General features: G+C 38.0%; 3 protein-coding genes and 1 long non-coding RNA gene across 4 annotated transcripts; 2 read left to right on the top strand and 2 right to left on the bottom strand.

Moving 5' to 3' along the window:
• Positions 1 to 1,464: 1,464 nt before the first annotated feature.
• LOC113689421 (uncharacterized) lies at positions 1,465 to 4,305 on the top strand. The gene has a single exon (XM_027207192.2). It carries the CDS (start codon positions 1,465 to 1,467, stop codon positions 4,303 to 4,305), a length of 2,841 nt encoding a protein of 946 aa, XP_027062993.2.
• Positions 4,306 to 6,157: 1,852 nt separating this feature from the next.
• Positions 6,158 to 7,861, bottom strand: LOC113689422 (putative late blight resistance protein homolog R1B-12). Its single transcript, XM_027207193.1, has 2 exons — positions 6,958 to 7,861; positions 6,158 to 6,885 (listed from the first exon to the last, which is right to left on the bottom strand). The coding sequence occupies exons 1-2, from the start codon at positions 7,859 to 7,861 to the stop codon at positions 6,158 to 6,160; spliced, it is 1,632 nt and encodes a 543-aa protein (XP_027062994.1).
• A 4,593-nt stretch (positions 7,862 to 12,454) lies between these two features.
• LOC140007733 (uncharacterized) lies at positions 12,455 to 14,294 on the top strand. The gene is made up of 2 exons (XR_011815116.1): positions 12,455 to 13,593; positions 13,670 to 14,294. It is a non-coding gene; the product is annotated as an uncharacterized lncRNA (long non-coding RNA).
• A 6,554-nt stretch (positions 14,295 to 20,848) lies between these two features.
• On the bottom strand, positions 20,849 to 24,138 carry LOC113690746 (putative late blight resistance protein homolog R1B-16). Its single transcript, XM_027208774.2, has 2 exons — positions 21,384 to 24,138; positions 20,849 to 21,253 (listed from the first exon to the last, which is right to left on the bottom strand). The coding sequence occupies exon 1, from the start codon at positions 23,951 to 23,953 to the stop codon at positions 21,404 to 21,406; it is 2,550 nt and encodes an 849-aa protein (XP_027064575.1). The 5' UTR covers positions 23,954 to 24,138; the 3' UTR covers positions 20,849 to 21,253; positions 21,384 to 21,403.
• Positions 24,139 to 24,548: the final 410 nt, after the last annotated feature.

Below are 24,548 nucleotides of genomic sequence, written 5' to 3'. Positions count from 1 at the left end.
TCTTAACGTGGATTTTCTCAATGTTAGATTTAAGATTCGAATCGTGAAGCTAATAATTGAGAGTGGAAAAGATATAAAGAGGGGTTAAAAAGAAGAGAAATTTTCTTATCTTGGGTTTCTTCCTTCATTTTGTACAACGATCAATTTAATATGTGCTGAATATTAGAAGTTATCCTGTTACCTACCATAACCTTCCCCCCCCCCCCCCCCCAAAATGGTGCATAATTGTACTTCAAACGAAGAAAGATAAATAAGTTCATAAACTTGGTTGAGTAATCAGAGTATTACTAACCACTGTGTTAGACCAATGGTTAGAGAATGGCTATTAGAATCTTCTTAGTTGTCAAGTTCAATGTTTGAATCATATGCTTCTTAATTACGAGTGAGATGGATGTGGGAAAGGGTGGGAGGGTAAACAAATTTTAAAAAAAAAAATCAGAGTATTACTTTTAAAAACTTGCCTTCCACATGGTATTTAGATCCGTAAGGAGGGAGAGTGAATCAACCGGAAGCTAAAAAATTACTTCAAGTCACATTACATGATGCTACTATTAAAAGGCCCATGTCCTTCCTTATTAAGTTTTATTTTGATTTGGAAGTTGTCTGGGTGATCCCTTTCTTGTTATGCTGAAGCCTTTCTTGAACTGATCTGCTCTAATCCCTTCCATTTTTTATTTTTTTGGCGCAATCCATTCCAATTTTGTTAAGTCCTATCTTGAATTGGTTTTTTTTTTTTTTTTTGGCCGAAGAAATGCATTGAATGCTCAGACAAAGACGAGCTTTTACTTTAGCCTGCACATCAATATCCCTGAAATTTCAAAATGTAGTATAATATTGATTTAATGATTGTGCCTGCAAACCTGAAATCTTTATAGGTTTTCTTCTAAGACTTATTTCAAATTTTGAATGGGGGAAGAGGTCAGTTTTTGCCTGATCTATAAAACAATTATAATTGGATCAAGAAATGGATTCCAGTAAACTGCTATACATAACAGGTATTAATATGCTGAGTGCTTGATTTTATACCTGATTGATTATATGGTTTAATAAAGTTCTACTTGGAGTCAGAAAGATCAGAAATTGTAATCGAAGATTATGGAAAAGAACGAATAAATTGTTGAATTCTAGAAAATATGGGATGTCAATGGCATTATTCTACTCGACGAACACATTTAATTGAATCTATAGATTGAACAAAACAGTAGTTGATATGCAACTAAGCAGTATTACCTTCAAATAGGTGCAAAACATTCTGTGACTCTTATTTGAGATTCATCCTCAGTCAAGGGGAGGCGAGTCAGTAATAGATTGAACAGGTTACAAAGAGAGGACGGATCTTGGACAGCTAATGAAGAGGAGGTAGTGACTGAACTTTCTGAGTACTTTAAGGACCTGTTTATGAGTGGAGGGAAGGGGGAAACGACAGAAATTCTAGAGGGGATTCCTCACTATATTACTCAGGAGATGAATGCTAAGCTAACCAAGGAAGTAATGGAGGATGAAATCCGTGAGGCTTTGTTCTCTATGAACCCAGAAAAAGCTCCTGGACAAGATGGAATGTCACCTTTGTTTTTTCAGAAATTTTGGAATTTCATTAAAAGTGACATCATTCCAGCTATTAAAGCTTTTTTTCACTCAGGTCACATGCTCAAATCAGTTAACCATACGGTGATATCCCTTATCCCCAAAATTCTGCACCCAACCAATCTGAAAAATTTCAGGCCTATCAGTCTATGTAGTGTGCTCTATAAAATCATATCAAAAATCTTGGCTAATAGACTGAAGTCTGTTCTGGATCTGTGCATTAGCAAAACTCAATCTGCCTTCATACCTGAAAGACAGATTTTAGATAATGTGATCATAGCTCATGAGTACATGCATTTTCTTAAAAATAAAAGACAAGGGAAAGAGGGCTACATGGCTATCAAACTGGACATGGCAAAGGCTTATGATAGGGTGGAGTGGCAATGCTTGATGGATATGATGGAAAAGATGGGCTTCTGCTCTAAATGGATAAACTGGATCCATAGTTGTTTGAAGACAGTGAGCTACTCCTTCAACTGTAACGGAGAGATCAAAGGCTTTGTGACACCAGAAAGAGGGATAAGACAGGGAGATCCCTTGTCTCCATATCTGTTTCTTATCTGCTCAGAGGGCTTCTCAAACTTGCTAAAAAGGGCGGAGGAAAGTAAAAGAATCCAGGGGCTCAAAATCAGCAGAAATGGCCCAGTGTTAACACATTTGTTTTTTGCGGATGATTCTATCATTTTTTGCAAGGCTAACAAGAATGAGGCCGTGGAAATCATGAAGGTGTTGAAAACATATGAAAAGGCCTCGGGGCAATTAGTCAACCTAGACAAATCAGCAGTTTTCTTTAGCAAAAATATGGATGATGAGCTGAAGAAGGAGGTATGCCTGACTTTAGGAGGAATGGTAGAGGCTAAACAAGGCAAATACCTGGGGCTTCCAATGGTAGTTTCAAGGTCTAAAGAGCAGATCTTTGGTTTTGTGAGGGACAATATAAGGAAAAGATGCCAGAATTGGAAGAACAAACTTCTGAGTCCAGCAGGTAAGGAAGTGCTTCTGAAAGCTGTGGTAATGGCAATGCCTACATACGTGATGTCTAGTTTCAAGTTGTCCAGAAGGCTGTGCAAAGATATCTGTGCTTTGATGGCCAATTTTTGGTGGGGTGAAGCTAATGGCAAGAACAAAATGCACTGGTTGTCTTGGGAAAGATTGGCAAGGGCTAAAAGTGCAGGAGGATTAGGATTTAAGGATGTTGAAGCTTTCAATCAAGCGCTGTTAGGAAAACAAGTTTGGAGGATACTTACTAAACCAAATCTGTTGGTTAGTAAGGTGTTGAAATCCAGATATTCTCCACAGGAACCCATTCTGCAGTGCAATCTCGCCAAAAATGCATCATGGATTTGGCAAGGACTTATGGGGGCTAGAAGTTTAATCACTGCTGGTATGATCAGAAGGATAGGAAATGGAAGGAGTACAAATATTTGGAGACACAAGTGGATCCCAGACTCTGAGACAGGGAAGCCAACTACTAGTCGAGGAATTCATTGTGAGCTGGAAAAGGTGGAGGAGCTTATCAGTCAGCATAGGTGGAACAGAAATATTATATTCAGATACTTCAATAGAAGTGATGCTCAGAAAATCTTAGCTATTCCTCTAAGCCTGGCTGACAGGGAGGATAGCTTTTACTGGCAACCAAAGGAGGGAGGGATGTACACTGTCAATTCTGGGTATAAGTTTCTGATGAAGCAACACAGAAAGAGGGATAGGTGCAATCAGGGAGAAGCTAGCTCTAGCTATATAGTAAGTGATTCGCATTTAGCTCAGATGTGGAATACACTTTGGAGATTAAACATCAAACACAAAATCAAGTTTTTCGTTTGGAAATGTATTCAAGGTGCTCTGCCTGTGAAAGCAGCAGTGTATAGAAGAACGGGGGTGGGGGATCCGATATGTAAGATGTGTGGAACAGCACAGGAAACAGTTGAACATCTTCTGCTGAATTGCCCCCACACGGAAAACATATGGAAGGCCTCTCCCATTCAATGGGACGGAGCAAAGGAGCAGCAGGGAGATTTCAAAAGGTGGTGGCTAAGAATCTCAGAAGCAAGGCACAGGACAGAAGGGATGGATCACATTGGTTTAACTGCGAATATCCTGTGGCAGGTGTGGAAATATAGAAACAAAAGAGAATTCGAGAACACTACCGCTGATACTCCCTTCAAAGCTATAAGGAAAGCGCATTCTGGTTGGTTAGAGCAGCAGCAGTTGGAGTACAAGGGGGAAGGAGAGAGCACAGAAGAAACAGCCCCTAGACAAGAAACTCAGGATCAGAGTTATGTAAATGAAGGAGAAGTGCTAATGGAGGTGGCTACAACCATGAAACAAGGGCAGCTATTCATGGGAATTGGAGTCAAAGTTAAAGTTTTTGCAAGTGATACGACGATAGGGTGGGCAATGAAAGACATCAGTTCTGGAAACAAACTCCTAGATGAAGCTTTGGCGCTGAAACTAGTGCTGTGTAAAGCTGTGCAGCGCAAGTGGAGCAATATTAAGCTGAGTTTTGGTAACAAAGAACTGTGGAGACAACTGAAACACCAGAGCCCAGCGAACAGCAGATTGGCAACAGTACTTGAAGACATATCTCAGCTACAGAGATTGTTTCGCATGTGCTCTTTTGGATTGAATAGGGAAGAAGATATGATAGTTAGCAAAAAAATGAGTGTTGATGCTTTAAGCATTATTGTGGATGAGGAGCGACAGCTTCCTCAGTGTCTTTGAACACTAGTGTGTAGAGTCCGATCGAGCCGTTGCTCGTACTTGTAATTGGTTTACTTTTAAAGCAATGAAATCATCTTATCGTTTCGACAAAAAAAAAAAAAAAAGACCTGATCTTGATGCTGAACAGATATAACGAGACCACTAGTAGTGCAGAAGTAATGGATTGTCAAAGAAAAGAGATGTACAATGAAGTGGCTGCCCAAACCAAACATACTTGAGAATATCGGTCGTCCATTATGAAATAAGGATCTTCATATCAGTATATCCCATGCTTATTGGCTCTTCCTGAATTTGCATTAACTGTAACTTGTAGAGTTGGGACATTTAGACATCTCAATTATTTCAAGAGTTGAACTATTTCCCAAACAAGAAGGGATCTCATCCAAAAATTTGCAGCCTTCCAATACTAATTGGAAAAAAGAACAACTTGATCTTGATGCCAAACTGATACAGATAACCAAACCAAACACACTTGAAAAGATCAGTCATCCATTGTGAAATAAGGATCTTCGTATCGGTATTTCCCCTGCTTAATTGCTCTTCCTGAATTTGCTCCCCTGAACTATTAGAGTTGGGACATTTAGACACCTCAATTATTTCAGGAGTTGATATATTATCCAAACAAGAAGGGATCTCCTCCAAAAATTTGCAGCCTTCCAACACTAATTAAGAAAAAGAAAAAGAACAACTTGATCTTGATGCTAAATAGATACACATAACCTGTAACAGTACATAAGTAAAGGACTTAAAAAACTTACTTGAGAAGATCAATCGTCCATTATGAGATACGGATCTTCAGATCGGTATATCCATTGCTTCTTTGCTCTTCCTGAATTTCCTCCAATGAACTGGTACAGTTGGGACATTTTGACACCTCAATTATTTCAAGGGCAGAACTATTTCCCAAACAAGAAGGGATCTCCTGCAAAGCTCCACAGCCATCCAATACTAGCTTCTGGAGACAAGGAAAATAGTCCTGCTCCTCGTACTCATACTCGGAGGAGGCTGTCCACTTCGCAATGTTCAAGGAAGCTAATTTCAAGAAACGAACTTTAGGGAACTTCTCTACTTCCATTTCCCATATTTCCCCCTCAAAGGCTTCTTCGAGTAATTTGAGCACCTCAAGATTGGGTAGATTTCCAATTGCAGCCATTTTGCTCCATGGTAAGCGAAAATAAGATAGGGTCAATTTTTTAATAGTCAAAGGAAATTGGAAATCTAATTGATATCGGTCACCGCCGTAAACAACGCAACTCAGACTGAGTGATTCCAAATGACTTAGACAGCCCACTGCTACATGATATTCACAGCCCTGATCGAGATTAAGAGAGCTTCTCAGCTTGCGGATATTTGGAAACTTTCTCAACAACTTGTTGATGTTCTTCCGAGGATTGAGGCTTAGACAGGACAAGATATCTAAGTCACACAACTGTGAAGAGTTGTCAAGGTTGTTCTCAGGGAATCTAAAATGATAATTCTTATCGGCCTCGTCCATTAGTTGTAAATGCCTTAATTTCTTCAGATTCCATATAGTATCTGGCAATGAAACTGAACCATGACTCCTAGAATTTCGCCAAATCAAAGTTTCCAAGTTCGTGAGATAACTTATTGATGCTGGGACGGGACTGCCATTACCTAGAATTGCCAAGTACCTCAAGTGAACAAGCAGTTCTAGTTCTCTAGGAAAGATGCCTCCTAGTTTAATTTGGCTCAAATCTAACACTTTGACAAGTTTTATGATGTGAAAAATGAATCGAAGGTCAAAACAACTTCTACTGTCTTCATCGTGACTGAATAATAATAGACTGCGTATGGCAGGAGAAAATAACCTCAAGTTGTCTAAGTGCTCGACCTAAGAATCAATGCATAAGCGGCGTAGGTAGCATGGCATGGTGAAAGCAGATAAGTCATCATTCCTACGTACCAGCTGCAAATGCTTTTCTTCTTTGGCTTTTGTCACACAAAACTCATATAACAAATCGTGAATGCGACAAGCTTTGACCCCATCAATGGATCTTGGTTTCGAAACTATGACTAAGCTTCTGCTAATAAGTTCCATCAGGTAACCATTTGCCACATCCTCTGTTCTCTTGAGCTGAGTTTTTTGAACAAATCCTTCAGCGACCCATAGAGAAATCAACCTCTTGGTATTGTGCTCATGGTCTTCTGGAAAGGCTCCAAAATAAAGAAAACACGCCTTCAAAGTATCAGGTAAATGTTTGAAACTCAGCTCTAGTGTAGCGGTACACTGTTCCGTACTAGAAACATTCCTTGAACATAAACCTTCCACAGCTTCTTTCCAACCATTTGGGTCCATCCTTGAGAGAATTCCGGCAAGAATGACAACCGTAAGAGGTAGTCCTTGACACATTTCCACTACTTGCTGTCGAATTTCACATAGTTCTGGAGGAGCCAAATCTTGTCCAGGATATAACTTCCCTTTTAGCAAATCCCAGCTCTCATTAGGAGCGAGTTGACGAAGAGAATATGGTTCATGGTCGAGTTTGTCTTGCGGAGCAACACCACGGAGCCGACTCGTCAAGATTACTCTACTTCCATTTCCATCATCAGGGAATGAGGCTTCCAATCCGTTCCATGCATCAATGTCCCATTAATCGTCCAAAACAATGAGATATCTGTTTTTCAGCAAACGTCTTTTGACTTTAAGAGCCAGATCTTCTTCACCCATCTTAAAAACATACTCAGGAAGCTTGGACTCAATACAACTCAAAATTTGAAGCAACAGATTTCTCTTGTCATATATTTGAGAAACAGTACACCAAGCACGCTCATAAAAATGGGACTTCACTGAAGAATCATTGTACACTTTTCTAGCCAAAGTTGTCTTACCGCATCCCGGCATACCCACAATGGAAACAATTTTCACTTGGCGTGATCCATTTCTGAGTCCATTGATTATCGATGCCATCTCATCCTCGAATCCCACCACCACATCATTGACTATTGGCTTACTTCCTTGTTGTGGCATGTGATTGAATCTCTTCGTTAGTTCCTTTACTTCTCCACCAAGTCTTGCGCTACCACAAATCTTCAAGGCCGCAGCTTTAATGATGTTCATTTCTTCTAAAATGGAATGAATGGACATTGAAGAAGAATCAAAGATATTTCCAGTTATTAAGGAGTCAATAAGAAACTCTATCCTATATGCCACCCCAACAATACGATCCCAAATTGCCTGGACCTCCTCGTCTTCATTGTGCAGCTCCACAATTTTCCTCAGCAAAGAGCGTAAACAAACAAGTTCTTCCTGGACTTTTTGAATTGGATGATCGATCAAAGCAATCGAACCAGCCTCAGAACTTGTCACATCCATCATCTTTTCTAGAAGGGAATCAACAAAGCCCAGTCCATTGGTCTTAGGAAAATTGAATGATGATGATTCTGGACACTTCTCTGTGATTACTGTTGACCGAAGTGTGCCTCGTCCCACATCGGTAGTTTTGGAAGAGTGCCTCGTCCCACATCGGTAGTTTAGGAAGAGTTGAAGGCTTTTCCTAACTATAAATAAGGGCCTTGGCTCTTCATTAGGATCCATCCCAGCAATTGTCTATTCATCTTCTAAGGCAATTTCTTTCTTTCTCCCTCTATTGTAATATTTCACTTTGTAGTCATTCTTAGTGAAATATAATTTGGTAGTGTCCGAGGACGTAGGCATTATTGGCCGAACCTCGTTAAATTTCTGGTGTTCTTTATTTTGTCATTTATTCTTTAATAGCTATTATAGGGTATCTGATCCACAACAAGTGGTATAAGAGCCTGAGGTTATTCTGAGTATGCTCTGTGGTCGCAGTTATAACTGATCTTTCACATCAGAAAAGATATCCTTGAACTCTGGTCCATCCGTGGGGCCTACCTGTGGGGTCAGCCTGTGGGATCCCTTCATCTTGTGGGGCCTACTTATTGTTGCTATTGAAGACTAGTTGTAGCCGAAATGGAAGATAGTGCAAAAGCATCGACGTCCACCTCGACAGCAGTTTCATCACCTATCTGGGCAAGAACTGCCGTCACAAATACGAGACTGGCAGTGGAGACTTTCGATGGCACTGGTGACTTCGGCATGTGGCAAAGTGAGATTCTAGACGCTCTCTTCCAACAAGGTCTAGACATTGCTATTGAAGAACAGAAACCAGATGATGTTGAGGAGAAAGATTGGAAGACTATCAATCGATTAGCATGTGGTGCAATTCGAACGTGCCTTTCAAGAGAGCAGAGGTATGCTTTTTCAAAGGAAACCTCTGCAAATAAATTATGGACTGGATTGGAGGAGAAGTTCTTGAAGAAAAATTGTCAGAACAGGCTCAATATGAAGAAGCGTTTATTTCACTTCACTTATGTTCCTGGCACAACTCTAAGTGATCACATCACTAATTTCAATCAGTTAATCACTGATCTGATGAATTTAGATGTGACATTTGGAGACGAAGATTTGGCTCTCATGTTGTTGGGATCTCTTCCTGAGGAGTTTGAGCATCTTGAAACAACTCTACTCCATGGGAAAGCTGAGGTGTCCCTCAATGAAGTTAGCTCTGCTCTGTACAGCTATGAGCTTAGAAGAAAAGAAAAGCAAAGTAGCAGAAATGGGGCAGCAGAAGCTCTGGTAGCTAGAGGACGCTCACAAAACTAGAGAAAGGGGACGAGAGATAGATCCAAGTCGAGAGCTAGACTAAGCAAAGATGAGTGTGCCTTTTGTAGAGAGAAAGGGCATTGGAAGAAGGACTGCCCAAAACTGAAGGGTAGACCTGACAAGGAAAAAGCTGTTGCGGATTCAAACGTAGCTGAGTGCATTGATCAAGACTCAGATTTTTTATTAGCTGTCATGCCTACTGGTCATTCTAGTACATGGCTATTGGACTCAAGTTGTAGTCATCATATGACGTCCACTAGGGAATGGTTCTTTGATTTCAAGGAACAAGAAGGTGGAGTCGTCTACACGGCAGATGAGACCGTATTAGCAACAAATGGGGTTGGTTCAATTCGGTTGAGGAATCAGGATGGATCAATTAGGATTCTAACTGATGTCCGATATGTGCCAACATTGAAAAAGAACCTCATCTCTGTGGGAGTACTAGAATCAATGGGCTACAAGGTGTCGGCACATAATAGAGTGATGAAAATCATTTCAGGTGCATTGGTGCTGGTGAAAGGAATCTGGAAAAATAATAACTTGTATTACTATCAAGGTAATGCAGTTGTTGGAGTAGCAGCAGTGGCTCCCAGTGATGATCGAGAATTGAAAGTAACCAGATTATGGCATATGCGCTTAGGACATGCTGGTGATAAATCCTTGAGATTGCTCATAAATCAAGGATTATTGAAAGGTATAAAAACCTGTAAACTGGATTTCTGTGAGCACTGCGTCAAAGGGAAGCAGACAAGGGTAAAATTTGGAACAGCAATCCACAATACTGAATGTATCTTGGATTATGTTCACACTGATGTCTGGGCCCTTCTAAAACAAGTTCTTTAGGAGGGAAGCACTATTATGTATCCTTTGTAGATGACTATTCTCGGAGAGTTTGGGTATACACAATGAAGACAAAGGATGAAGTGCTAGGAATATTCATCAAGTGGAAAAAGATGATGAAAACTCAGACTGGAAGAAGGATCAAATGTCTCCGTACCGATAATGGTGGAGAATATAAAAGTGATCCATTTAAAAGGATTTGTGAAGGTGAAGGCATTGTCAGACACTTCACAGTCAGATCGACTCCACAACAAAATGGAGTGGCAGAACGCATGAATCGAACGTTGCTGGAGAAAGTTTGATGTATGTTATCCAATGCTGGATTGGGTAGAGAATTTTGGGCTGAAGCTGTAACATATGCATGCCATCTCATCAATCAATTGCCGTCTACTGCTATTGGAGGCAAAACACCATTGGAGAGATGGTCTGGTAAGCCTGCCACTGATTATGATTCTTTACATGTGTTTGGTTGTGTTGCTTACTACCATGTTAAGGAATCAAAGTTGGATCCAAGGGCAAAGAAAGCAGTGTTTCTTGGGATCACTTCTGGCATAAAAGGCTATCGTCTTTGGTGTCTAGAGACAAAGAAAATAATCTTCAGCAGGGATGTTAAATTTGATGAATCCACGATGTTGAAAAGTGTGGATATTGAGCAATCAGATAGCATTCCCAAGCAGGTGGAGTTTGAAAGAGCTATAGTTCCAGCAAATGTTCCAGCAAATGAAGAAAATGTTGATTCTCCCATGGCAGAGGGAGAATCTAATGAAGAGGAGGTTCAAATTGAAGAACTTCCACAGCAACATGAATCAATTGCAACCAGTAGGCCAAAAAGGACAATCAGAAAACCTGCTTGTTTTGCTGATATGGTGGCCTATGCATCCCCAACCATAAATAATGATATTCCTACCACTTTCAATGAAGCAGTTCAAAGTTCGGATAAAGAAAAGTGGAGGATTGCAATGGATGATGAAGTACATTCCCTTCATAAGAATCAAACATGGAGGCTAACCAGTCTTCCGAAGGGAAAGAAGGCAATCGGATGCAAATGGGTCTATGCAAAGAAAGAAGGATCTCCTGGCCAAAATGATGTTCGTTACAAAGCAAGATTGGTAGCTAAAGGCTATGCTCAGAAGGAGGGAGTTGATTATAATGAGGTATTTTCTCCAGTTATTAAACATTCCTCCATTCGCATTTTATTGGCTTTGGTAGCACAATTGGATTTAGAGCTGGTCCAATTAGATGTAAAAACTGCATTTTTACATGGAGATTTAGAAGAGGAGATCTATATGATTCAGCCAAAAGGATTCAAAGTTGCTGGAAAAGAAAATTTGGTGTGCAAACTTGAAAAATCATTGTACGGATTGAAGCAATCTCCGAGGCAGTGGTACAAGCGATTTGACAAGTTCATGATAGGCCAGAACTATATAAGAAGCAAATATGATCATTGTGTGTATTTGCGTAAGCTATAAGATGGATCCTTCATTTATCTTCTACTTTATGTCGATGATATGCTAATCGCTTCCAAGAGTCAGGCAGAAATTGAGAAACTGAAGACTCAATTGAGGAATGAATTCGAAATGAAAGATCTAGGAGAAGCAAAGAAGATTCTTGGTATGGAGATAAGCAGAGACAGGAAAATGAGGAGATTATATTTGACTCAGAAACAATACCTGAGAAAGATGCTAAAGGGTTTTGGCATGAATGAAAAGTCAAAACCAGTTAGTACTCCTCTTGCTCCTCATTTCAAGTTAAGTGCCTCTATGTCGCCAAAGAATAATACAGAACGGGAAAACATGTCAAAAGTACCATATGCAAATGCTGTTGGTAGCTTGATGTATGCTATGGTATGTACAAGGCCTGACATTTCACAAGCAGTTGGAGTTGTGAGCAGGTATATGCATGATCCAGGTAAGGAGCATTGGCAAGCGGTGAAATGGATTCTACGATACATCCAAAGTACTGTGGATGTTGGTTTGATATTTGAGCAGGATGACAGTCAGCACGTAGTTGGTTTTTGTGATTCAGATTATGCTGGTGATCTGGATAAACGTAGATCAACTACTGGTTATATATTTACACTCGCAAAAGCACCAGTCAGTTGAAAGTCTACCTTACAGTCAACGGTTGCTTTATCTACTACAGAAGCAGAGTATATGGCAATCACAGAAGCTGTAAAGGAAGCAATTTGGCTTCAAGGATTGCTTGGTGAACTTGGAATTGATCAAAAATATGTCAATGTGCATTGTGATAGTTAGAGTGCTATTCACTTGGCGAAGAACCAAGTTTATCATGCAAGGACGAAGCATATTGATGTTCGATATCATTTTGTGCAAGAAATTTTGGAAGAAGGTGGAGTCAAAATCCAGAAGATTCGAACTGCTGAGAATCCTGCTGATATGTTGACAAAAGTTATGGCTGCGATCAAGTTCAAATTTTCTTTGGACCTGATCAACATTGTCAACGTTTGAAAATGAAATTTGGAGACACTATCAACTATTGTTTGTGAGGGATTTGGATTTGAAGATGTGAGTACTCGTCAAGGTGGAGATTTGTTGACCAAAGTGTGCCTCGTCCCACATCGGTAGTTTAGGAAGAGTTGAAGGCTTTTCCTAATTATAAATAAGGGCCTTGGCTCTTCATTAGGATCCATCCCAGCAATTGTCTATTCATCTTCTAAGGCAATTTCTTTCTTTCTCCCTCTATTGTAATATTTCACTTTGTAGTAATTCTTAGTGAAATATAATTTGGTAGTGTCCGAGGACGTAGGCATTATTGGCTGAACTTCGTTAAATTTCTGGTGTTCTTTATTTTGTCATTTATTCTTTAATAGCTATTATAGGGTATCTGATCCACAACAATTATTGCATCGATGAGCTTAATTATTTCCAATAACTCAGAACACACAATATCCATATCCTTGGCTTGTATGGCGTCTTTGATTGCATTCAGAGAGAGTGGGGAAATAAAATCTCCTCCATAACATTTCACGACTCGAGTAGGATCTCTTACTTTCTCATCGAACTCCTTTGGCTTCTCCTTCAAAATGGTTCTCAAGGAATTTAACCCCTCGTAAAACATTTGCAGTTGACGCAAAATCACAGGACAAGTACCATGCTTTAGTTTCTCCCAAAGATTACACAGGAGGGAATGGAAGAAGTCTCTCAACAGATGCTCATCTGTGTCTCCATGTGATTGTTTTGGTAACTTTGAAGCAGCTAGGGCCTGGATACAAGTCTCAAGGACTTGAGGTTCAACAGGAATAATCTTCTGCAGCAGTTCCGAAATGCTTTCCACGACATCCTTGGGCGGTCCGAAACCCTTCTTAAACTGGCACTTATAAGAGAGGCGTGCTGCATTGATAGCCACAACTTCAATGTGAACCAACAAAGGTCCCAATTCTGTGTTTTCAACACCATACAGTTTGACAAAACGGATGAAGTTTTTCATGAACGCCAGCTTCTCTTCAAGGGCTTTAATTAGTCCAACTTCATGTGCCAGCCGAATCCATGACCAATAATTCACTAGATTCTCCAGAAGAGAATCCATGAATTCTATGAGGTCATCTTTTCAAACGAGCGAATTACTGGACTGCTGTGACGAGGAACCCAAGAAAAAGACATACCATTCGCAAATTTCTTGTTCGAAGGATTTAATGTCTTTTTCTAAATCATCGACCGCATCCCAAGGCTGATCAGAAGATTGGATCTCCTTTGCCCACTTGGGAATGGCATCTCCAATCCGTGCTGCCAGAGCTTCTATGCTTGCATAATGATTATCTGCCTGGTTCTTTTTGTTGTCAAATGGTAATTGCACATCATCGTTGCTGTATTTTCTCGCACACAGAAGAAATGTTCTCAGATATCTTAGCATGCATTTCAGGTACTTCTGCTGCCCATTTGGAAATTCTGGACAATCGTTCTCCAGCGCTTGCAGATCATCCAAGATGGAAGGAATACAAGTGATACTAGCAGAGGCCATCTAATAAAAGGAAGATTAACAAGGGAACCAGAATGTATCGATCTCAATTGAAGAGATGAAACAGTTCTCAAATATGAAAGGAGATGAGAAAGATCTGCAAAACCTCAAAAACAAGGGCTCTCTACTTTTCTGTACGTTGATTGCTAGTGTCCAGAAAATAAATGACAAATAGTCATTGGATACTCTTGGATGGTTGAAAGAAAAAAACGGCCCCACTGCACATGCGTTAGCTAATCTGTTTCTCAAACAGATCCGCCACCTCTTTTGACCACCATCCTAGTGGTTTGCTCGAAGCATGTCTGGCCCCCATCCATACTTACCCCATTCTTCATCCGAGAACCCTTCCTCCTCTCGACTCTCTTCAGCATTCAAAAGGCGCTTGGCCCCCACAATCAAACTTTGGTTTTCAATATTTTTAACTATTTAGTTGATTCCCTCCCGGTTAATTAATTTCTAGGGATAATTTCAGAAACCTCCCTGAGGTTTCTGACAATTTCACTGAACTCCTCTAAGATTTTGAAAATTACACATATCTCCCTTAATTTGATAATTTTAGTAATAAAATTTTAAAATAATATTGACTTGATCAAATTTTTAATTGAATATCCAAAAATGTCCTCATGTAATAAGTTTAAATTTACTTCTCTATAAAATTATAAGATTATCTAATATAATTATAAGAAAAGAGTAAATTTTATATGCACTGACAGTGTATACACTATCACCGTTGGATTCATGACATGTCTGCAAAAGTTAAATTTCAATTTGAAATTTTGTATAGCTACCATTCATCCAACGTCGATAGTGTATATACACTGTCAGTGTATGAAAGATTAATCCATAAAAAAAATGCCCAATTTTCATGTCCAACTGTTTCAACGGTACAGCATTGATTACGCTCTTAACAATCTTATCATCAGAACTGTATAAACAGTATCAGTTGGGTTATAAACAGTAACAATAGACTGGTTATAGTGTCAACATGAGAAACTTTGATGGTTTTCATGGTTAAAGAGTGTTAGTGGCGTAATGGACCAGTGGCAGCTCACCACCAACCCTCTTTGACCGAGATGGTCTTCCCTCGAATCTCTTCTGCATTCAAAAGGCGATTGGCAAAAGCCCACAATCAAACTTTTGTTTTCAATAGTTTTGCCTGTTTAATTGATTCTCACCCGGTTAATTAATGTCTAATTTGTCACAATGCTTTCGTTCGTTGTGTCTTCGAGGATTTCATAATTTATCCCTATTTTCCTTTACGTTTTCTGAAGCACTTGAGGGCGTTAATTGATCCGTTTAGGTTTGGATATTTTAGATTTTTTATAAAAAAAAATATATGGTAGCAATAAGGTAAAAAAAAAAGATTAAGAATATATTCACAAAAAATAATATTTCTTTTTTAGAAAAACACAATTCAAACACAACATAAGTCTTCCAATTTCTTCAAAATTTTGCTCCCCTCCCTTTTGTTTTACTCTCTTAAAATTCCTGCAACATTGGCTTAGTGGGTTCTCATTAAAAAAATTAATTTTTAACAATTTTTTAAATTTGATTTACTTATAACTTTTTAGAAATTGGAAACTGCAAAAGTAGGGCCAGTTAGATAGCTCCAAATTTGCTTAAAACTTTTTAGAAATTGAAACCTGAAAAAGTAGGGCCAGTTAGGGAGTGAAGCTAATCTCTAAATACATAAAGCGCGGAAGGGTTGGGAATAGTGATTTTCAAATAGTGATTTTCGCTGGTTTCTTTGTAATTTGAGTGTTGATTTTGTCCACATTTGTCTTTTTAAGTGTGATGGAACTCATTGTGGGGTCATCTCTGTTTCATGTTTGTCGGCCACAAGTTCTGAATTTTGGTGGCCCTATTCCAATTTTACCCTTTTACGCTGGTTTCGCTGTTGTTTCTCTACAGATTTTGGCCTTTTTGGTCTTTTTATTGCAAATAGTATTTTTAGTGGTTAGGTCGCTGCCTGCTTCACATGTCTACCCAGATTTCTTCGGGCCTCTCATGTTTTTTGCAAAAATTTTTTGGGTCTGCCACCTTACGCTAGCCCGCTATGTTTGGGTTTCAGACACAAAAAAAATACATATGTAGCTAAAAACATATGACACGCAAACAAAGCAACAACTTTAGCTGCCAAATTATTCTTCACAAGTTAAATAGTACCAACAACAAACAATTAAAAAAATTGATACAATTTACACATTACTAATCAATACTAAATATTACAAAAATCAACACAACCTAGAATAATACACCTCAAATTATGCTATCATACACACTAAGAAATCCTTTAATTAATCCACTCTCACAACTTTCACTAGCATAAAATTAATCAGAACCAATAATCAAATCACAATTAGACAAATCATAAATATACTGTAAACACTCAAAAAACCAAAAAATTAAAAATGCAAAACAATTAACCACTCTACCAATAGAAAAGCATATCAAAATCATAATCATTCAAAATAATACAAAATATGACAAATTCATACTACATTATAAAAATTATGTTACAAATCTTTACACATGTTCCAATATAAAATACATGTACATATAATTAATAAACAAACAAAGGAGGGTTGGGTTGGATGGTTAGATGAGAGGAATGATAAGTAATAGATTTTAAATCTAAAATCTTCCACTTATAAAAAATAAAAATAAAAAAACTTATTATACCTAGGGTTGCAAACGAGCCGAACCGAGTCAAGTTTTGGTCTAATCGAGTCGAATCTCGACATAATTTCATTGAACTTGAACTCGAGCTCGAACTCGACGAGTTGACAATTTCAAGCTCGAGCTCGAAAAAAATAAAAAATAATTATTTTATTTTTTAAAAAATAAATAAAATAATATTTTTTTCTTAATAAATAATAAAATATTAAGGATATATATGTAATTTTACTATTAAAATTTTAAAAATATAAAAAATATATATACTTAAAATAAAAAATAAAAATATATATACTTAAAAAAAAAAATATATATATATATATATATATATATATATATATATATATATATATATATATATATATGCACTCGAGCTCGCGAACCGGCTCGCGATTTAACAAGCTTAATATTTTGAGCTCGAGTTCGACTAGAGTCAGCTCGAACTCGACTCGAGCCGCTCGCGAGCGGTTCAATTCGTTTGCAATCCTAATTATACGCCAAAAAACACCCAAAAAAAAAACGTATAATATGAGCACCCCGCGACCCCGGGGGACCAATGCCCAGTACTATACCAAGCATGCAATGCATTGGTTCAAGCTAAGCAATGATTGACTAGTACTTAATAATAGTAAACTAACACTTGAATACTCCATCCGTCCCATTAGAAGTGTCATGCTTTCCTTTTTAATCCGTCCCAAAATTAGTGTCACTTACCAATAATGGTAATAAAAACTTTCACCGATTTCCACTGATACCCTTAAATCTTACAACAAGATTCTTATATTTTAGTGGGCCCCAAAGTTCACCTGTGAAATAGAGAATTTTCATGTGATGGTGTGTGAGTGTCACGTTAGAACCAGCAGGATTCGTGCATTGCACTTTCTCCAAAAGGGCTTGAAAATATATCATATGTATGGGTCCCACAATCATATCACTACTCTATCCTACCATCAATGGAGCAACACGTCAGGCTGCATAGCTAATTCAACCGGGGCATTCTTGGAACATAACCCATTACCTTTTGAAATCGGAGCACTGTTGAAAAAATGTGGGATTCCCAAAGCACGACAAATTCATTGGGACAGAGGGAGTAATATTTATGATAACCAGATTAGTTGAATAATATTAAAATAACACTTGAAATATTATTTGAAATAATTATTGTGACACCTCTGGTGATATATCATATGTAAGATAAAAATTATTTGTTGAAAAGATAAAAAAGTTAATTGGAAATTGTAATTGTGATACAGGCAAAATAGTATTTGTGGAAAATTTTGCTATCAAACACAATAATTTGTATAAACTATTACAATTCAATTTCAAGTACGGTGTTTTCTAACAAATAGAAGTTTTAATGCTTTGAACTGTATTGATTGCCGCCATGTTTATTGCGTATTTGCCTTGCCATCAAACAACAGTTTTTCACATATTGAGAGCCGTCTACAATGGCTTTAAGTAAAATTGGTAAGCACCACAATCTCCAAGTTTAGTCCTATGTTTTTAGATGAAGTCTGTCAATACCTCCGTTAACTATATGTTTCATTTTCATAATTTCAGTTTATGACTCCCCTATGATAACTACTAGTAAGTAGGGTACCCTTATTTAAGATTAGATTAGATTACCTCGGAATTAATTATTAGTATTTATTCTGATAATTTTGGTGGTTGTTAATTGTAATTCTGTTGAATGGAATTCCATATGTAGTGATAATTTCAGCATTCCTGCGGCTGTCTAACCAATAAAAAATGGCTCCCTTTAATCATTAAAATATGGAACGATGACAGGACATATATTTGGAACCAAAGATTGCTCGCAAAATTTTTTAAGTCGTTCAACAACATATAGTTCTCACATCAACAGTGTGACGTCAATTTCATCTTGATCATCCTTCCAGCTCGCTAAAGAAACATATCAACATGGTAGCCTTCCTCCGAGGATGAGGAGTCATTTTGGCAAAGACAGCCATGTTGCTCAAGGGGAAAGTATTCAAACAACTCGTACCATGCTTTCGGGAATTACTCGAACTATTTACATCTCAATTAAAAGCAAGATATTGTCGGCAGCAAATTTATAAGATCTTTGAATTATATCCTTTTCCCTCGCATCCATGGGTTACATCTTGATGTCACTACATCCTCCATTTTTGAAAAGTTTTAGCATCAATCTTTCATTCTTGGGTGCCATTTTAGAATTTCTCCACTAATGTCATTCATTGCATTGCTACTAGTATATAGGAGTACGTGAGTTGCATGTTGAATTACTAGCAATGACTTAACCGATTCAATCAGAGAGAGACCTTCAGCTAACTCTGCATTTCCATCAAAGACGTAGGGTAGGGTGGGAATGAATTCAGGCCACAGAGTTTGAATTTCAGTGCAATTTCTTTGGACCCTCAAATTATTGGAGTCGACAATTTGCACCCTAAACTGCTAAAAATTGTCGCCAAAGTAAAAGTTTAGAGTGTGAACTATCACGTCCAAATCGCTCAAAATAAAAGTTTAGATTGTGAACCACAAGTTCGAAATATGGGGAAAATAAGATTAATTCTGGTTTGTAAGAGCTCAATTTGGACAAGTTATCAAGCACTGGCTTTGTACCCTATCTATTTCTCAAAGGTCCGTCCAGTATCAGAAAACACATTAAATCTTTACCACCAAGGTTTTGGTCTGCATTTATTCTAAATGCCACGTCCATTCTAGAACTATTCCTCTATCTAAATGCAAGCTGTGCATTTTCCTCATGTTGTTGTTGTTGTTTTTATTTTTCTTGATTTACCGAGCAAGATTTTATGTAGACAACATTAATATTCTGAACTGAACCAGATTAGGCACAATTTTACTGCAATTGATTAACACTGATAAATGTTTTTGATGGGATGTGGTTCCTCAATCAGTTGGATGTCCATCTCCTTGATCTGGAAATGAACCAAAGGGCTCATGACTTACCATTCTTAGTTCTGTCACTAACATTTACAGGCAAAAGTGATAGTTAACTTTATCAAACTTGTAAGGCCTGGCCACGCATGGCCAATGCCCAACGAGGCAACAAAATTTGAAGGATTATTTATGAGTTGAATGTCATGTGTAAATATATTATAGAGAGCATCTTAAATGTATTGCTTTGGTTAATAAACAGAAAAACTTCGTTGTAATAAAAAGCAAGTATTAATGCATAAATAAAATAAAATAGATGGGAAAAGTGTATATTTTGGTTGGTGGCAATTTTAATTGGTTTATATAGGTTTAACTAGTGCTAAATATTTTAAGATAATTTAAAATATCGTTAAATATTAATTTATTAATGAATAAATGTGAAAGAGAAGAATGTAAAGTGCATTTGGCAGCAATAATAATCTTTATCTTTGTAATACGTCGCACTTAATTTTAAATATTTTTTCCATTTTTAAAATTACATCCCTTTTACTTATATGCAATAATATAAAGTTGAAATAATTTAATAGACTTTTCAATCTCTAAATTTGGGAGAGATAAAATTCAATTAGAGTACCATTTACATGATCATTTCAAGTTATATTTGACAAATTTACTTAAGTTTTAATCAGATTTCAAAATCTAGTAGTTGGGAGTAGAATTGTAAAAAGAGTGTAGGGAGGAATGGGAGGGTTTTTTTAAAAAAAAAAAAAAAAACTTTGGGTTTCTTCCTTCATTTTGTACAACAATCAATTTTGGTATGTGCTTCTATCAAAAGTTATTTCGTTAACTAGCAGAGATCCCCCGATAGTGTAAATAAAGTTCTTGGAAAATTTATAAACTTAGTTGTTCAAGCAGAGCACTGATATTAAAATATTACCTTCCACAGAGTATTTGGGTACGTAGGGTGGGAAAAGAACCAATTGGACTCCAAGAAATTACTTCAACTCAGATCAGATGATGTTACTATTAACAGGTCCCATGTCCTTTATCATTAATCTTTTATTTTGATTAGGAAGTTGTCTAGGTGATCCCTTTCTTGTTATGCTGAAGCCTCTGGTCTAATCTGCTACAATTTTGATAAGTCGGATCCTGAATTTGTTTTAGTTTTGGCGCACAAGAAATGCATCAAAAGCTTAGAGAAAGAGGAACAAAATTTTACTTTAGGCTGCAAACCTTTTTGATTGTACAATGTAACAGATATTAATATGCTGGGTTCTTAATTCTGCACCTGCTTGATTATATGATTTAATAAATTGTTATTAGGAGTCAGAAAAGATCAGAAATTGTAAAAGAAGATGATGAAAATGAGCTAATAAAATTGTTGAGTCCTGGTAAATATGAGGCCCGATGGCATGTATTCTATTCCACGAACAAATTTAATTGCATCTATTGGTCGAATATATCTGCCTTTGATATGCAACTAAGCAGTCTTAATTTCGGATAAGGGCGAAACATTCTTGAAATCCTGACTTATTTGAGGCGGCAAAAAAACAGCAGCTTCATTAACTTGAATCTTTAGGAAGAAAACATCAGACTCGGGGAGTGATATATCCCAAAACAAGATTCTGTCACAGGGATAACAAGAAACTTGCAAAGAAACACAGACAGATACAACATTACCAGTTCTGTGTACAGAAGTAAAGGATTAATAAAGAATAGTACACTGAAGCGGCTGCCCAACCAAACCAAACACGCTTGAAAAGATCAGTCATCAATCATGAAATAAGGATCTTCAGATCAATCTTCGCTCTTCCTGAATTTGGTCCACTGAACTTGTAGAGTTGGGACATTTAGACACTTCAATTATTTCACGAGTTCATATATTTTCCAAACAAGAAGGGATCTCCTCCAAAAACTTGCAGCTTGATCTTGATGCTATTAAGAAAAAAAAAAAAGAAAAACTATTAAGAAAAAGAACAACTTGATCTTGATGCTAAACAGATACACGTTACCCGTAGAGTACATAAGTAGAGTAGAGTACACTGGCTGTCCACAGCAAACTTACTTGAGAAGATCAGTCGTCCATTATGAGACAAGTATCTTCAGATCGGTATATCCATTGCTTATTTGCTCTTCCCGAATTTCCTCCAATGAACTGGTACAGTTGGGACATTTTGACACCTCAATTATTTCAAGAGTTGAACTATTTCCCAAACAAGAAGGGATCTCCTGCAATGCATCACAGCTTTCCAACACTAGCTTCTGGAGACGAGGAAAATAGTACTGGTCCTCGTACTCATACTCGGAGGAGGCTGTCCACTTCACAATGTCCAGGGAAGCTAATTTCAAGAAACGAACTTTAGGGAACTTCTCTACTTCCATTTCCCATATTTCCCCCTCAAATGATCGGCGGAGCAATTTGAGCACCTCAAGATTGGGTAGATTTCCAATTGCTGCCATTTTGCTCCATGGCCAGCGAAAATAAGACAGGGTCAACTTTTTAATAGTCGAAGGATATTGGAAATCTATATGATATTTCTCATAATCGCAAATCAGACTGAGTGATTCCAAATGACTTAGACAATCCATTGCTACATGATATTCAACATCTGGCTCGAGATTGACAGTGCATCTCAGCTTGCGGATATTTGGAAACTTTCTCAACAGCTTGTTGATGCTCTCCCGAGGATTGAGGCATAGACAGGACAAGAAATCTAAGTCACGCAACAGTGACGAGTTGTCAAGATTGTCGCTAGGGAAAAAAAAACAATAATGCTTATCGACCTCATCAATTAGTTCTAAATGCCTTAGTTTCTTCAGGTTCCATATGGTATCTGGTAGTGAAACTGAACCATGAATAAAATAATTTCGCCAAATCAAAGTTTCTAAATTCGGGAGATTGCATATTGATGGTGGGAGATCGAATATACCTTGACCTAGAATCGCCAAGTAGCGCAAGTGAACAAGCAGTTCTAACTCTCTAGGAAAGGGGTCGAGTCCAATTTGGCTCAAATCTAACACTGTAACAAGTTTGATGATGTGAAAAATGAACCTAAAATCAAAATATACTACGTTGCCCATGCCACTACTTAAGAATAATAGACGGCGTATGGCAGGAGCAAATAACCTTAACTTGTCAAAGTGCTCAGGATTAGAATCAATGCATAAACGGCGTAGGTAGCATGGCACATTGATATCAGATAGTTTATCATCCCTACGTACCAGCCGTGAAAAGTTTTCTTCTTTGGCTTTTGTCACGCAAAACTCATATAACAAATCGTGAATGCGACAAGCTTTGACCCCATCAATGGATCTTGGTTTGGAAACTGTGACTAAGCTTCTGCCAATGAGTTCCATCAGGTAATCATTTGCCACATCCTCCAATCTCTTGGGCTGATTTTTTTGAACAAATCCTTCAGCGACCCATAGAGAAATCAGCCTCTTGGTATTGTGTTCATGGTCTTCTGGAAAGGCTCCAAAATAAAGAAAACATGCCTTCAAAGTATCAGGTAAATGATTGTAACTCAGCTCTAATGTAGCGGTACATTGATCCGAACTAGAAACATTCCTTGAACTTAAACCTTCCACAGCTTCTTTCCAACCATATCGGTCCATGCTTGAGAGAATTCCAGCAAGAATGACAACCGTAAGAGGTAATCCTTGACACATTTCCACTACTTGCTGTCGAATTTCACATAGTTCTGGAGGAGCCAAATCTTGTCCAGGATATAACTTCCCTTTTAGCAAATCCCAGCTCTCATTAGGAGTGAGTTGACGAAGAGAATGTGGTTCTTGGTCGAGTTTGTCTTGCGGAGCAACACCACGGTGCCGACTTGTCAAGATAACTCTACTTCCATTTCCATCATCAGGGAATGAGGCTTCCAATCCGTTCCATGCATCAATGTCCCATACATCGTCCAAAACAATGAGATATCTGTTTTTCAGCAAACGTCTTTTGACTTGAAGAGCCAGATCTTCTTCACCCATCTTAAAAACATCCTCAGGAAGCTTGGACTCAATACAAGTCAAAATTTGAAGCAACAGATTTCTCTTGTCATATATTTGAGAAACAGTACACCAAGCACGCTCATAAAAATGGGACTTCACTGAAGAATCATTGTACACTTTTCTAGCCAAAGTTGTCTTACCGCAACCCGGCATACCCACAATGGAAACAATTTTCACTTGGCTTGATCCATTTCTGAGTCCATTGATTATCGATGCCGTCTCATCCCCGAATCCCACCACCACATCATTGACTATTGGCTTACTTCCTTCTTGTGGCATGTGATTGAATCTCTTCGTTACTTCCTTAACTTTTCCACCAAGTCTTTCGCTATCACAAATCTTCAAGGCCGCAGCTTTAATGATGTTCATTTCTTCTAAAATGGAATGAATGGACATTGAAGAAGAATCTAAGATATTTCCAGTTATTAAGGAGTCAATAAGAAACTCTGTCCCATATGCCACCCCAACAATACGATCCCAAATTGCCTGGACCTCCTCGTCTTCATTGTGCAGCTCCACAATTTCCCTCAGCACAGAGCGTAAACAAACAAGTTCTTCCTGGACTTTTTGAATTGGATGATCGATCAAAGCAATCGAACCAGCCTCAGAACTTGTCACATCCATCATCTTTTCTAGAAGGGAATCAACAAAGCCCAGTCCATTGGTCTTAGGAAAATTGAACGATGATGATTCTGGACACTTCTCTGTGATTACTGTTGACCGAAGTGTGCCTCGTCCCACATCGGTAGTTTTGGAAGAGTGCCTCGTCCCACATCGGTAGTTTAGGAAGAGTTGAAGGCTTTTGAAACGTTTGTGGCCGTTTACAATTCGGTCAATCGCCAAAAAACTTTCTGTCAGATCAATTCAAATTTTCACACAGCTCATGCACTGGAAAACAGAGGAATCACACCTCTCAATGAAAATTAAAATTATTTCACGTGGCAACCAGTAATGGTCCTAAAGTTGTCGGGCACTACCAAAACAATTGCAAAGAAAAGTCATGAAAGTACTCAAAAGTGCCACTCTCATCTTCTTTATTTTTTCAATGCACATTTGGGTGGGTTCGATTTAGATCACCTCCATGCAACAACAGAGCCTTGGGACAACATCAGCGACCTGCCCAATGAAAAAGGTACAAATGTGACTGTTAAAAAATACACATAAAGCAAGAAGTCTTTAGCGTGATTTTTTTTGTAATGGTATAGTACAGCTCCTTTTTCTT

The sequence above is a fragment of the Coffea arabica genome, chromosome 5c (assembly GCF_036785885.1).
Source record: "Coffea arabica cultivar ET-39 chromosome 5c, Coffea Arabica ET-39 HiFi, whole genome shotgun sequence".
NCBI classification, from domain to species: domain Eukaryota; kingdom Viridiplantae; phylum Streptophyta; class Magnoliopsida; order Gentianales; family Rubiaceae; genus Coffea; species Coffea arabica.
This window is presented reverse-complemented; position numbering and strand designations above follow the sequence as displayed.